Source organism: Psittacula echo (genome assembly GCF_963264785.1).
Source record: "Psittacula echo genome assembly, chromosome: 4".
In the NCBI taxonomy this organism is placed as follows: Eukaryota; Metazoa; Chordata; class Aves; order Psittaciformes; family Psittacidae; genus Psittacula; species Psittacula echo.
Window position 1 is genome coordinate 14,565,344 of NC_137738.1, and position 12,828 is coordinate 14,578,171.

The 12,828-nt window shown below is 38.7% G+C and overlaps 1 protein-coding gene across 3 annotated transcripts in view; it reads left to right on the forward strand.

Moving 5' to 3' along the window:
• GPATCH2 (G-patch domain containing 2) overlaps positions 1-12,828 on the forward strand; it is a gene marked incomplete at its 5' end in the record, with an annotated part of 119,525 nt that overhangs the window by 5,436 nt on the left and 101,261 nt on the right. For all 3 annotated transcript variants that reach the window (XM_080615357.1, XM_080615358.1, XM_080615359.1), the window contains 2 exons: positions 4,420-5,133; positions 9,179-9,240. In XM_080615357.1, coding sequence (XP_080471483.1) covers positions 4,420-5,133; positions 9,179-9,240 — 776 coding nt within the window. The remainder of the gene's footprint in view (positions 1-4,419; positions 5,134-9,178; positions 9,241-12,828) is intronic.

The following is a 12,828-nucleotide window of genomic DNA, read 5'->3' on the forward strand; positions in this document are numbered from 1 at the left end:
GACAGGAGTAGAGCAGTTGATGTCATCTACCTGGACTTGTGCAAAGCGTTTGACACTGTCCCACATGACATCCTTGTCTCTAAGTTAGAGAGACATCAATTTGATGGGTGGACCACTCGGTGGATAAAGAACTGGCTGGATGGCCGCACGCAAAGAGTTGTGGTCAATGGCTCGATGTCCAGCTGGAGACCGGTAACGAGTGGTGTCCTTCAGGGATCGGTGTTGGGAATGGTCTTGTTCAACATCTTTGTTGGTGACACGGACAGTGGGATTGAGTGCGCCCTCAGCAAGTTTGCTGATGACACCAAGCTGTGTGGTTCAGTTGATACGCCAGAGGGAAGGAATGCCATGAAAAGGGACCTTGACACGCCTGTGAGGTAGGCTGATGCCAACCTTATGAAGTTTAACCATGCCAAGTGCAAGGCCCTACACTTGGGTCGGAGCAATCCCAGGCACAGCTACAGGTTGGTCAGAGAAGAGATTCAGAGCAGCCCTGTGGAGAAGAACTTGGGGGTGTTGGTCAGTGAGAAACTTAACATGAGTCAGTTTCAGTGTGTGCTCGCAGCTCAGAAAGCCAGCCATATCCTGGGCTGCATCAAAAGGAGCGTGACCAGCAGGTCGAAGGAGGTGATCCTGCCCCTCTACTCTGCTTTCATGAGACCTCACTTGGAGTATTGTGTGCAGTTCTGGTGTCCTCAACATAAAAAGGACATGAAACTGTCGGAACAAGTCCAGAGGAGGGCCACGGGGATGCTCAGGGGACTGGAGCACCTCCCGTATGGAGACAGGCTGAGAAAGTTGGGGCTGTTCAGCCTGGAGAAGAGAAGGCTACGTGGAGAACTCATAGCAGCCTTCCAGTATCTGAAGGGGAGCTATAAGGATGCTGGGGAGGGACTCTTAATTTCATTAGAGACTGTAGTGATAGGACAAGGGGTAATGCGTTAAAACTTAAACAGGGGAAGTTTAGATTGGCTATAAGGAAGAAATTCTTTACTGAGAGGGTGGTGAGGCACTGGAATGGGTTGTCCAGGGAAGTTGTGAATGCTCCATCCTTGGCAGTGTTCAAGGCCAGGCTGGACAGAGCCTTGGGTGGCATGGTTTAGTGTGAGGTGTCCCGGCCCATGGCAGGGGGGTTGGAACTAGATGATCTTAAGGTCCTTTCCAACCCTCACTATTCTATGATTCTATATTATATATGGGACTGTGGCTGTAATTTTTAGTGTGAACAAGGTTGCTGCCCTGTAGAGATCTTAGCTCAGGAGCTGCAATGAAGAGACCTGATATTCAATAGGACAGATTAATTGCAGGAGTGCATAAAATTCGAAGTTCTAGTCTGATGGAAATTAAGTGCCTTTACTGCTTAGGGCCTTTTAAGAATCATATTATTTCATTATTTAAATACTTCAGGGTATTTACTCTCCTTGAGTTTCATCTTTGATCTGCACTATCTGTATTGACAACATTTTGGGAGGAATTCAAGGCAAGTTTGGATCAGATATGTAAATCCAAGCTGGATAGATTGTGTTTGATCTTGAAGTATTTCATAGAACTAAGGCAACTTCAGCCCCATACTTAAACTGTTACCTGGAGTAAGCTGGTGTGTCTACTCTAGGAGCTACATTGATTTTAGTGATAGTTATCCATATGGATTAAGGATATTAAATTGAATGAATTAACCATAAACTGTGGTGTAATAGATTAGTGTTCCTGTCTTCCCCTCCCTTTTACTTTGTGCTGCAGGGGCACTAGCAGAATGGGCTGCAGGAGATTATATATGCTAGTTCATATTCTGCTTCACAATGATAGGAAGAGCCGACATTGAAGGATCAAAAAGCGACTTCGCTATGAACGCTTGGCTGCCACAAGCCAGTTATCCCTGTGGTAACTTTTCTGACACCTCCTGCTCAAAACCCAAAAAGCCAGAAGGATAGTGAGGCCCCGCTTTCACAGTCAAGTGAGCAGAAACCTGTTTGTTTCAAAACCTAAATGTATGTTTAAGCCTACTAGTTGAGTTTTTGGTGCACCTCCACTTCTGTCACTTCACTATCAATGCAAAAGTCTGTGCCAGAAGGGCTGGGCAGGCAGCTGGGAGACTTGATGTCTTGTTAACCCGAATAAATGTACTGGAGTTTGTCTGGTCAAGCCTTACAGCTCCTATGACGTTAGTGCAGCAGTATTGGAAAGCCCCTTAAATCTCAAGAGCATCTCATTTCTGCTAAGAGCACTTGTGAGGATAGTTGTCTTCATAGATGTTTAACAATAAGGCTAAAGGGACTAGTTGTGCAGTTACAGCTACTGAGAAACATGGGTTAATATATCTAAGCATCATGTGTAGAAACCCTATACAAATATACCTGCTGTTATATCTCCTGGTGGTTGAAATTCCTACTACACAGTCAAAAAACTCAAGGAAAACCCAGACCAACCCCCCACACTCCCCAGACCTCTCTGCAGTAATTGAAACTTTGAAAACTTGAAGGAAGAATTAGTTTGAAATCATTGTTATGCCACATGTGGTAAATGCCCCATCCCTGGCAGTGTTCAAGGCCAGGTTAGACAGAGCCTTGGGTGACATGGTCTGGTGTGAGGTGTCCCTGTCCATGGCAGGGGGCTGGAAGTAGATGATCTTAAAGTCCTTTCCAACCCAAACAATTTTGTGATTCTATGTCTCAAAGTAATTTCTACCTTAATTGCCTTCCACTTTTTTTCCTGACTCTTCAGAAAATCATTGCTTCATTTGGAATGCTTTTCCTCCTGTGTTGCTTCTCTTGCCTCTGAGATGTACTTCTGTGTGATTATGGAGGTTTTGATCTTGTGAACCAAATGATTAAGGATAAAATGTAGCATTTTTCCAGAGCTGTCTCAGCTGTTACTGGATATGATGATTCTGCTATACTAAGAGCCAAAGGGAATGTTAGGTTAATAGGGAGTAATAGGACTAGAGATTACAGCAGGATGGAGAAAGAGGTATGAGAAATAAATGCAAATGACACAGTAGTTTCAGGAATTCAGAATGAGCTTGTATTTCTACCACTCTCTGTGCTTTTGGTGATCTTGCAATTGGAAGGTTTACAGTAAGTTTTTCTGAATATCTTCAGGTAAGATATTTAACGACCAGCTTGGACTTCATCTTAAACATGCTCTTCATTTTCCCCACTGATATTCAAAACTTGTGTAATTTAAGGTAATGAGTGTCCATTCACCATTAACCTTTAGCATTTGTGATAAGTGAGAGAGGTGAACCTGTGTGCTACGTATTCAGATTTTCTCCACATCTCCAGTTCCTCTTCATCCATCGATTTCTGTTGTAAAACAAAGTGAACAGTCTTGCTTTTAAGCATCCTCTACGTAACTTAGTGAATGTCTTCCACTTTCATCAGTTGGTGTAATGTAGTAAAGAGGGTGAATGTTACTCCTTGCTTTACCTCAGTGAAAGGGGTCTTCTGATGCTTTGGTGTGAGAATCTGGTTGCTGTCTTCACAGAGAAGGTTCACAGAATGACTAGAGTTCAGCAGTGATTGCTTAATGTTTTCTTTTTGTAATTATGTTCATGTAATGCATGGGTAAACTTGCTGAAGCAGGGTCAAAGTCATGCTAAATGCTAGTGAAATTTGAGGAGTAAGGAGCGAAAAAGGATAAGGCCTTAAATCAGACACTGTGTGTTTGATGGTACTTTTCCTTGCACAGTCAGGTAATTCTGTCACATGGGTGCCTATATATGATGGGAAACTTTGTATGTAATACTCTGGAATTCCCTCAAGCAGGGTGTTGTTTCAACTTAATATCCCTCTATTTTAAAAGAAACAGATATCAGAATTAGTCACTATTAAAAAAAGTCATATATTATCAAAGAATTACTGTCTTAACTGCATTTTGGCATTTAGGCAGCATCAAGACATAATAATTCTTTAAAATAGTTTATCATAATTACAAATTTTAAAGAGAACTCCCAAATCTGCTGTCAAGGAAGAATATTATGTATCCCATTTTCCATTCACACATTTGAAATGTGCTCCCTACCTGCAGTTAGAGTGAATAGTCTTTGTTGATGCTGTTGCCGTACAGAATCCCTAAAGACCATACAAATGTGATGAGGTGAATTTAAACCAAACAATAATAGTGAGGTCAAACACAAGCTGGGGATACCTTCCCACTATCTCCCCTTCTTTCAAGCCAGAAATGTGTGTGGAATGCTATCTTAAAAAGGATGTATGCTGTTGTGTTGCAAATTGCATAGGATTGGTCAGCGAAGTTTTGTCTCTCAGCAGAAAAACTAATCTTTATAGGATGGATATTTAAGACTATTTTACTGAAGGTGACTAAAATTATTTTGGCAGGTAAAATTGTTATAGAGTTTATGCTTAACACTTCAGGTTAATTTGATGTTTTCTTGTGTGCTTTTTCCCTTGAAATGTGTAGGCATTTCAGTAGGACTATGGAGGAGCTGGTTCACGATCTAGTCTCAGCACTGGAAGAAAGTTCAGAGCAAGCAAGAGGAGGTTTTGCTGATACTGGAGATCATTCTCGAAGTGTGTCTTGTCTTCTCAAGCGTCAGGCAAGGAAAAGGAGGGGGCGCAAAAGGCGTTCATTTACCACCCATCATCCCTGGGAGACTGGTCACTGCTTAAGCGAAGGTTCTGATTCCAGTTTAGAGGAATCAAACAAAGACTACAGGGAGAATCATGCTAATAAGAAAGACCACAGTGACTCTGACGATCAGTTGTTGGTTGCTAAGCGCAGGCCTTCCTCAAACTTAAATAATATTAGAGGCAAAAGGCCTCTGTGGCACGAACCAGATTTAGCTGTCGACAGTTTAGGAAACAGAATTTTGCGCAGAAGAAGAAAGGTAAAACGGATGGCAATAGATCTGCCATCAGAAGTCTCTAATGCACTGACAATAACTCAACAGCAGGATAACAGCAGAGATCAAGAAATGGACAATAACAATAAATCATACCAACACCAAGAGTTCTCCAAGAGCAAAGTGAAAAAAAGAAAAGTAGCAGCAGCTCGACAAGGACCAGAAGTCTTGGATGAAGGAGTAGTTATAGAAAGTGAAGAAGTGACCCAAGCAAATAAGGACAAAATGGAGTATGAGGAGCAGAAAGGCTCAGATGAGAACATGAGTGACAGGTTATTTTTTCTCTTCCTTTTTCCAGAAACTTTGGATAATATTTGCTTTTATTATTTATTTCTGCTATTGGTAATCTTTGTATTTTTCTTGGATTCCCAAGGTAAAATGCTAACATCAGTACTATCTGTTTTAACAAAATACTCTTTAAGTGTACTATATTTCATACATACGAGTTACTCTGGTTAAGGAATTCAGCGTAAAATAGTATGTCACATAGCAGAGGAATAACCAAGAAAGCAGGTTCTTTAAATAATACATTCTAATTGTTTCAAGATTAAGAATGACAGAATATACAAATGATTAATATGTTTTCTCTGAGTATTTTAACTGGTGACAGTTCTCGACAAAAATTGTTTTTCCAATTTCTAGACTTTGGTGCTTTGATTGTTATCTCTATTCATCAGAAAGGCTGTCAGTGTTTAGTCACCATTTAGGCAGTATGTTCTTATGTGTCATGGGCATAAAAAGGCTGCAGGTTGCCAAGGGTATATATCATTTACGAAATGCAAAAACCAATTTACAGTTCAGGAACACCTGAGCTTACCAGTAGAAAAATGGGGGAATGATGACCCTTTGGCAGTACATCTCATCCATCCATTCCAGACAGCAGTCATACTACAATGGTAATTGTTTCCAAAGTACTGTTTTGACAACACAGAAAGGTGTAAGTCATTTTTCCACCATACCTGCAGGGCCTGCTAAGCTTGATTATGTTTATTCCATGTGCTTGTTCTGAATGCAGAACTGTCAACAAGAAAGGCTCATATGAAAACAGATAATTTTGGTCAGTTGCTTGATACAGTAGTGTTCCTGGCTGTTTGTAAGCATTTTACCTATAAACTGTTAAGTCTTTTCCTTACTGGAGAGGTAGATTGAGATGCAGAGAATATCCTGGGGTTTTGACCAGTGCAAGCAGATTAGTTATTGTCATAAGAGCAGTGCTGGTAAGTGGCTAACTCCAGTTGTTGTCAAAGAAGTTCTAAGCCTTACTATTACATCCTAGTGTTGCCACTCACCTGCAGACAATAAGCTGAAAGCTGAATAAATCATGAGTCGTAAAGATTGTTTCTGGTGCTTTAATTATTAGAGCAGAAGCAGTCCTTCAGGGCAGCTAATGTAACTTCAGACATCTCCCTTGGACGTGCAAGATAGGACTGTGTGGTGTCAGGAAGCTTTTAGAAAACTTCCCTCTTCTTTGATGACACTGGGAGTCTGTTTCCCCCAAAAAGTTCCCCTAAAGACAGACGGCTAAACATTTCCTTAGTGCTAGGAACCATTGCATAGTTTATAATATATCCATAGCACTGTCACAATTTATAAGATTTTCTGTTATGCTACAAGAGTATCAGTTCTCTAACTCGACTTTTATAGCTAATTTTTGGGTGAACAGAGAGTGCTCAATCAAAAGTCCTCTTATAGATTCTCCAAACCGTGTTACTTCCAGCTCAGTCTGAATATTTCTTTATTTTTCAACAAAACAAAGTTATTGATTTAAAAATTCCTCTTCAAAATGTTTAATGTTTTGTTACCCCAAAAGCTGCTCATTTTCAAATCATGCTTCAAATGTTTGTCTCTGGCCCCAATAAATGGCCTTTAAAACCATTCTCATCTTCACAATGTTTTCTGCTCAGGCATGTGGTTGAGTGATGGTCTGTCATTCTACTGAATTTCTTGCAGTGGTCATTGGTGCCAAAAGGTTTGGAAACCATTGAATTAGAAAATTTACATTTTTTTAATGTGCTTAGAAATCCACCGTATCCAAGCCTCTTGTGTGCCTACTGGATAAGAATATTTTGTGTGTGAATAAGTTTAACTCCATTTTAGCTAACTTCACTTAAATGCAACCTTTCCCCTATTGTTTGTGATCATTTAGCCAGAATTGGAAACAACTAGCAAACTTTGCTGCTAAAAGTACATTCTAAAAGTAAAAGTTGAGGTTTTAAAAGGGAACATGGGTTTTGTGAGATTGCATGAGATACGGAGAGCTAACAGAGCATCTTGGATAAGACTCATGCTTCACTTCAACACTTCATGGAAAAGGAAAAATATGAAGTATACAAATCTGCCTGAATTTTGTACATTTGTGTGTATACAGTTTAGTAATTTTTATAAAAAATAAAGGATTAATTTTTTAGAAGTTTTTAAAAACAAACCAAAATCAGCTGTTGGTGGGAGTTAAATTAGGTTCTAAAACTGCTGAGGGCAAGTTTTCAGTGTATGCCTGAAATTACTTTAAAGTAACTTAACAGACATTTGAAGTGCACATTAAAAATGCTAAATGGCACTTCTTCTGCAGTCTTTGTGTGTGTGTGTTCAAACACCACAATAACTGTTTTTAAGTGCATCATTCAGGAACAGGAGTCTTCAGGCTCTTAAAATGTCAGCATCTAAATGATCCCAAAGATGAATTACCATGAGGCTGGTTTTGAGCACTGGAAATGAGATTTTCATGTTCAGAGCCTGTCCTTTGCTCATTCTTTTTATCCTCAATGCTTAGTTCCTTGGCCACTTTCAGACAGATTTGGCAATTCATGGAGTTCTGAGTGATACTTAATTCTTCAGGCTGTGGCAATTGTTTGTGTTTAAGTGACTAAAGGAGGAAAAATCTCAATTGCCCATTTTGAAAGAGCAGCAGTGAAACTCAAGTGACACTCACTAGTCAGTGTGAGCAGAGTGACTGTCAGCTCTTGGGGACAGGCTTGGTTAGTAAACAAAGGTCACAATATGACACTAAGGTATGAGACAGTGTGCTGTTAATAATTAATAATGAAAAATATTTCTTCTTTGCTTCCACAAATGTATAAATAAAGCTGTGAAAGCTTTTTGGAAAGCAGAGCTGTCCCTTCCAAATTTTTGCTTGCATATACTGGTTTATGGGACTAAAAGGAATCTGTGGCTTTCTTGCTTTTTCCTGGAAGTCTTTTTCTAGGAGTGGAATTCTCATTACAAAGCAAAGTAATTAGCTACATACAGTGCAAAAGTATATTAAAACTGGAAATAAATTCCATCATAACAGCATTCATGTACTTGAGTATTAGTATATTCCAGAGGTTTTGAATGTTTTCAGTGAAATGACTGCCATATAGAAATTCGCTCTGCTGTAATCCCTGCCATGTTTGACTCTGGTCTGAGCAGAATGAACACTGTGGCTGCCATAGATATGCCACTGTTATGGTCTGATTTTTTTAAAAACAAACAAAACACAAAACCAAACCAACATCACCCACCCCCCACAACCCCCTCCCCCCCACCCAAAAAAACCCAACAAATCCCAAACAACCAAAACCCGAAATACTGTTATGTGTAACTTTGGCAATTTCACTTGGTTCTGTTTTCATGAACTGGCTACTCCTTCAGTAAAAATTATTGCACAATTAAAATGTTATTTAAAGAAACGTGAGATATTGTTTGTAACAATGTGTCTACAGCAAATGATCATTGGTCGTTGACCCTTTTCTTCAGGGTGACCTTTATTTTGATGTAATTGGCCACCTTTGTTAACAACTTTTGTCTTTCTCCCCAAGCAGTATGTTGTTAAACCTTAAGCGATGTCTTTTCCAGAATATTTGCAAATGGTGTTCGGAAAGGTAATCTGATTTTCAGACTCTTATATTTCGTGTGCTGAAGGAAGGCTTAGGCTGCTTTTGATTGAGACTTTTCCTAGTTTATTGAGCAGTGGTGTTCCAGGATCAAGCTGAATTGCACAGCATAAGAAGGGAGCGGTGAGCATTTGATGGAAGCAGATAATAAAATGCATCAATTGTGACTGCAACAAGGTACTGACACATCTGGCTTCCTGTCAGGGTACCATTTGATTCCCATGGTTTTATGTGCCAAAAATAATATGCTTTGTAGTTAATGGAACTGAGATACTTGCAGTTTGATTAAAAAAAAAAAAAAAAAGAAAAAAAGAAAAAAACCTATTTTCTTTCCAATCTCTGTTGGGCTTAAGTTCAATCTGAGCACAGCCTTGTCTCCTTAAAATTTTACGACTGAAAGATCAATTGTTCTTTTGATCTGTGTTCTCTCTTTTTCTTATTACAGTGAATCCAGCAGCCTGAGCAGCAGTGATGCTGGTTTGTTTACCAATGATGAGGGAAGACAAGGTATTGAAACAATCTTTCCCTAACACCCCTCAAACCACATCTGTTGAAATTCTGTAAGCGTTACAAGTTATTTTGTAGGTTAATTACTCAATTTCTGTTGCTATTACTATTTTAACGGGTTGAAGTATAGCTTGCTTTCTGCTATGAATGTTACCAGAGGGTATCCTGGATCCATGACTTGGTTAAAAGGTGTCGTGAGAAACAGTCTCTTTATAATAAACTTATTTATAACTTGAGCATCTCCAGAAGATCATCTATACTATGTTTTAATTCTGATTTTCACACAGGACTTAGTGATAATAGTCCCGATCTCAAACTGTTACTGAGGTGTCTCTTTTCTTCCAAATTGGTATGGCAGGATTTTATAGGTTTTTTTCATTCAGTAGTTTGTTTGAAAGTACTTTTCACACTACTTTTTCAGCAGTCTAAGACTGAAATAGAAAATGCATGCTGTGTGAAGTCTCTCCTTTCTGAAAACAATTTTCTTTGATGTAAAATGCAGAGAAGATTCAACATTTCCCATTAGTGTGCATAATGTTCACAAATGGTTTAAAACCATTGAGGATGGAAGTATGAGATTTTGGTGTTTGGGGTTTTTTCCTCTTTAATGGTTATTGCGATCTTTAAGTGCAATACATTTACCTGTATTACACTAGCATCTTAGTGGCCAGCTCATGGACTAGGAGCTCAGTCTTTGACAGTATACAAAAATGAGGAAAAAAATAGTCTCTTGGGTGATTAAGACTTGCTTTTTTCTGTTGGCATTAAATTAATGGTAATGGAGATCATTTTCTAATGCTGTTTGCCACAGACTATGGTGTGTGCAAGAAAACAAATACTGGCCCATTCCACAGATCTAGGTTAAGGGAATCTTCTTTTATTTTTGCCTTTTCTTTCTCTAATGTGTAATTCAGTTGTTTGGGTGGGGTTTTTTTTGTCAATTTTTTGTTGTTGGTTTTTTTAAAAATTTTCTCTTTTAATGTTACAGTTGGGAAATGTTTTTTTCAGACTTAGAACACAGATGTTGCCTTCTTTGCTCAACAGTAACTTGTGCTACATAAACTGTAGCTCCCAGTCTGCTTTGAGCTGTGCTAACATAGCTAAATTTTAGAATTTAGGCTTTCTCTGAAAGTTTAAGTCAATGTTTTAGCTTCAGTATTGCAATACTTTAAGTATATCAATATCAGACATTTTTAAAAGGTTTGGTTTTACTTCCCTATATGAATTTATCTTTTGACTTGCAGTGTTTTAAAACATTTGTCCTGTATACTTGTATAATGTTACCTACCACATTTCATAATTCCATACATGTTTTGAGGTACCCTTCCAATATATTTGTTTCAATATTTTTGTCCCTACATTACTTAAATCTTTAAATAATATGGTTGAAAATGTCTCAGCTACTTACTGTTTTTCTTATACATTTGATGAGAGGGGAAAAGGGGAAGGATCAATGAACAGTAGTGTGGTGTTACCTTTTTTGGTGTTGGTTCTTTACTACAGAGCTGTAATTCTTTACCTGTTTGATTTTTGAATCTTGGTTCAGTTTGATTGTCATTTGCAAGCAGAAAGCATTAGACTTGAAATAATACTCTGACATGCGAATGAAAAGAACAACAATAAGTAAACTCAAGAAGGATAATGTCATGACAAAACATGTTTTAAATCTTTACTGTGAACGAATTATTTTGTGGGTATGATCAGAAGACCATTAGCTTCACACTGGATCTCAGACATTTAGATTTGCGTATTAGCTTTGGTTTTGTGAAGGCTTTTCCTTAAAAGTACTATTGGAGATCCTACTGCAGGACCAAAATTATTTATTTTCTAATAATAATTATTCCCCACCACCACCCCATAAAATGCTAGTAATTATCTCTGTACTTCCCTTATGAAGATGAAGATAATTTATTTCTGTAAATTAATTTATAGCTGAACTGAGACACATACAAAATTGGACAGAATGAAGGAAGGAGAAAATAAATCTTATGAAAGCTGCGGGAAAGCCTAAGGAAGAGAAATGAAACTCGAAGAGGGCAGGATGGAAATGTATTAAGGAACGAACTGTCTGATTTTGTTGTCAGTTTTTTAAAGCTAAGGTCTGATTCCTGTCTTCCCAGTGTTCTTCCTCCAGGATATATATTCAGAACATCAGCATCTCGACCTCATTTGTAGTTCAAATTTTCTGCACTTCTGACTTCAGGTTTCTGCTAAGTCAAGTGGAGAACCAGAGATTGATTGATGCTGCCTGGTGAAATACTTGGTTTAAATGATGTGCCTGTCATCATTCGCAAGTTTGGATAGCAGAGGACAAGAGGATCCTGTTCTCCAGGGCAACATTTGTTCATTTGGTGCCTCTGAGATTAAGAAGCTGACCTTATTTACTGCAGACAAATGCTCTTTATAAAACCCTAATTAATTCCCAAAGCATATTCATCGTATGGGACAGACTTAGTAAAAGGAAAGTGACCTAAAGCAGCAATTTCTTTGAGCAGTCAGTTAAATAGTTGACTATTTAACACTGAACTTTGGAGTTCCTGACCTTGTAACTTCTAATATTTCCCAAAATTCTTTCAGAAACCAAATGGAAATAAATCCCACCACAGTAACTGTGCTCTTCTGTGTACAAACTCTCAGAAAAGTTTCAACTTCTCTAGTTTGATTCAAGAAAAGTAGGTGTTGTTGCAATTGGGAGTAGTAGTGGGTTAACTGCTGGATGGATTTTAATTACCATCAATTGCTATTATAGAAGAAAACGGCTGAGACTTGAAAATCCTGTGTTCAACTTTTAATACGTGTTGTGCCATCTAACAATTTTTAAAAGCCTTTTCCAGCCTGCCTCTGTCTCTTGTCTCATAGTTTTTTTATTTGATTTTGTTTGTTCCTATGAAGTCCTCATCCAAGGCTAGCCATGCTTGTCCTCCTTTCTCAGTTTTCCAGATGCTTACATTAGGTCATGTGAGAGGATGAAAGCAGCTCTCTTGCTGTGCTCTATTCCACTGTCCTGTTACCTTCTGGCAGAAGTAATTGGTACTCAATGTCTTGCAGTCCCAAAGTGGCAAATGCTTTTTGTCTGTGAAACATTGCATACTCTGCACAGTAAGGCAGCAAAAGCTTCAAGATCATAGTAAATGCTCAGTGCAGGTACAGTCAGTGAAAAAGAGATCTGCTGAACTATTAATAAACCTCAAGGGACCTCTTATACATTGGGTTTTTTGGTTTGTTGTTTTTTGGGTTTTTTTTTTTTGAGTTTTGTACATTGATCAACTTTGGGGAAAGATTTAATATAGGTAGCAAAACCCCCAAATCCTATGCTTTGAGCCCTTGTTTGTGGAGGTGGTGGTTTAACCCCAGTTGGCAAGTCAGTACTACGCAGCTGCTTGCTTACCCCCAGGGGGATGGGAGGAGAGTGAGAAAAAGGTAAAACACACTGCTTGAGGAAAGAACAGTTCAATAATTAAAATAAAGTAAAATATTACAATAATAGGAAACAGGAATAAAATTCAAGTGATGCACAACACAGTTGTTCACCACCCACTGACCAATACCCAGCCTGAGCAGTGATCCTTCCCTTTTGGGTTACTCCCC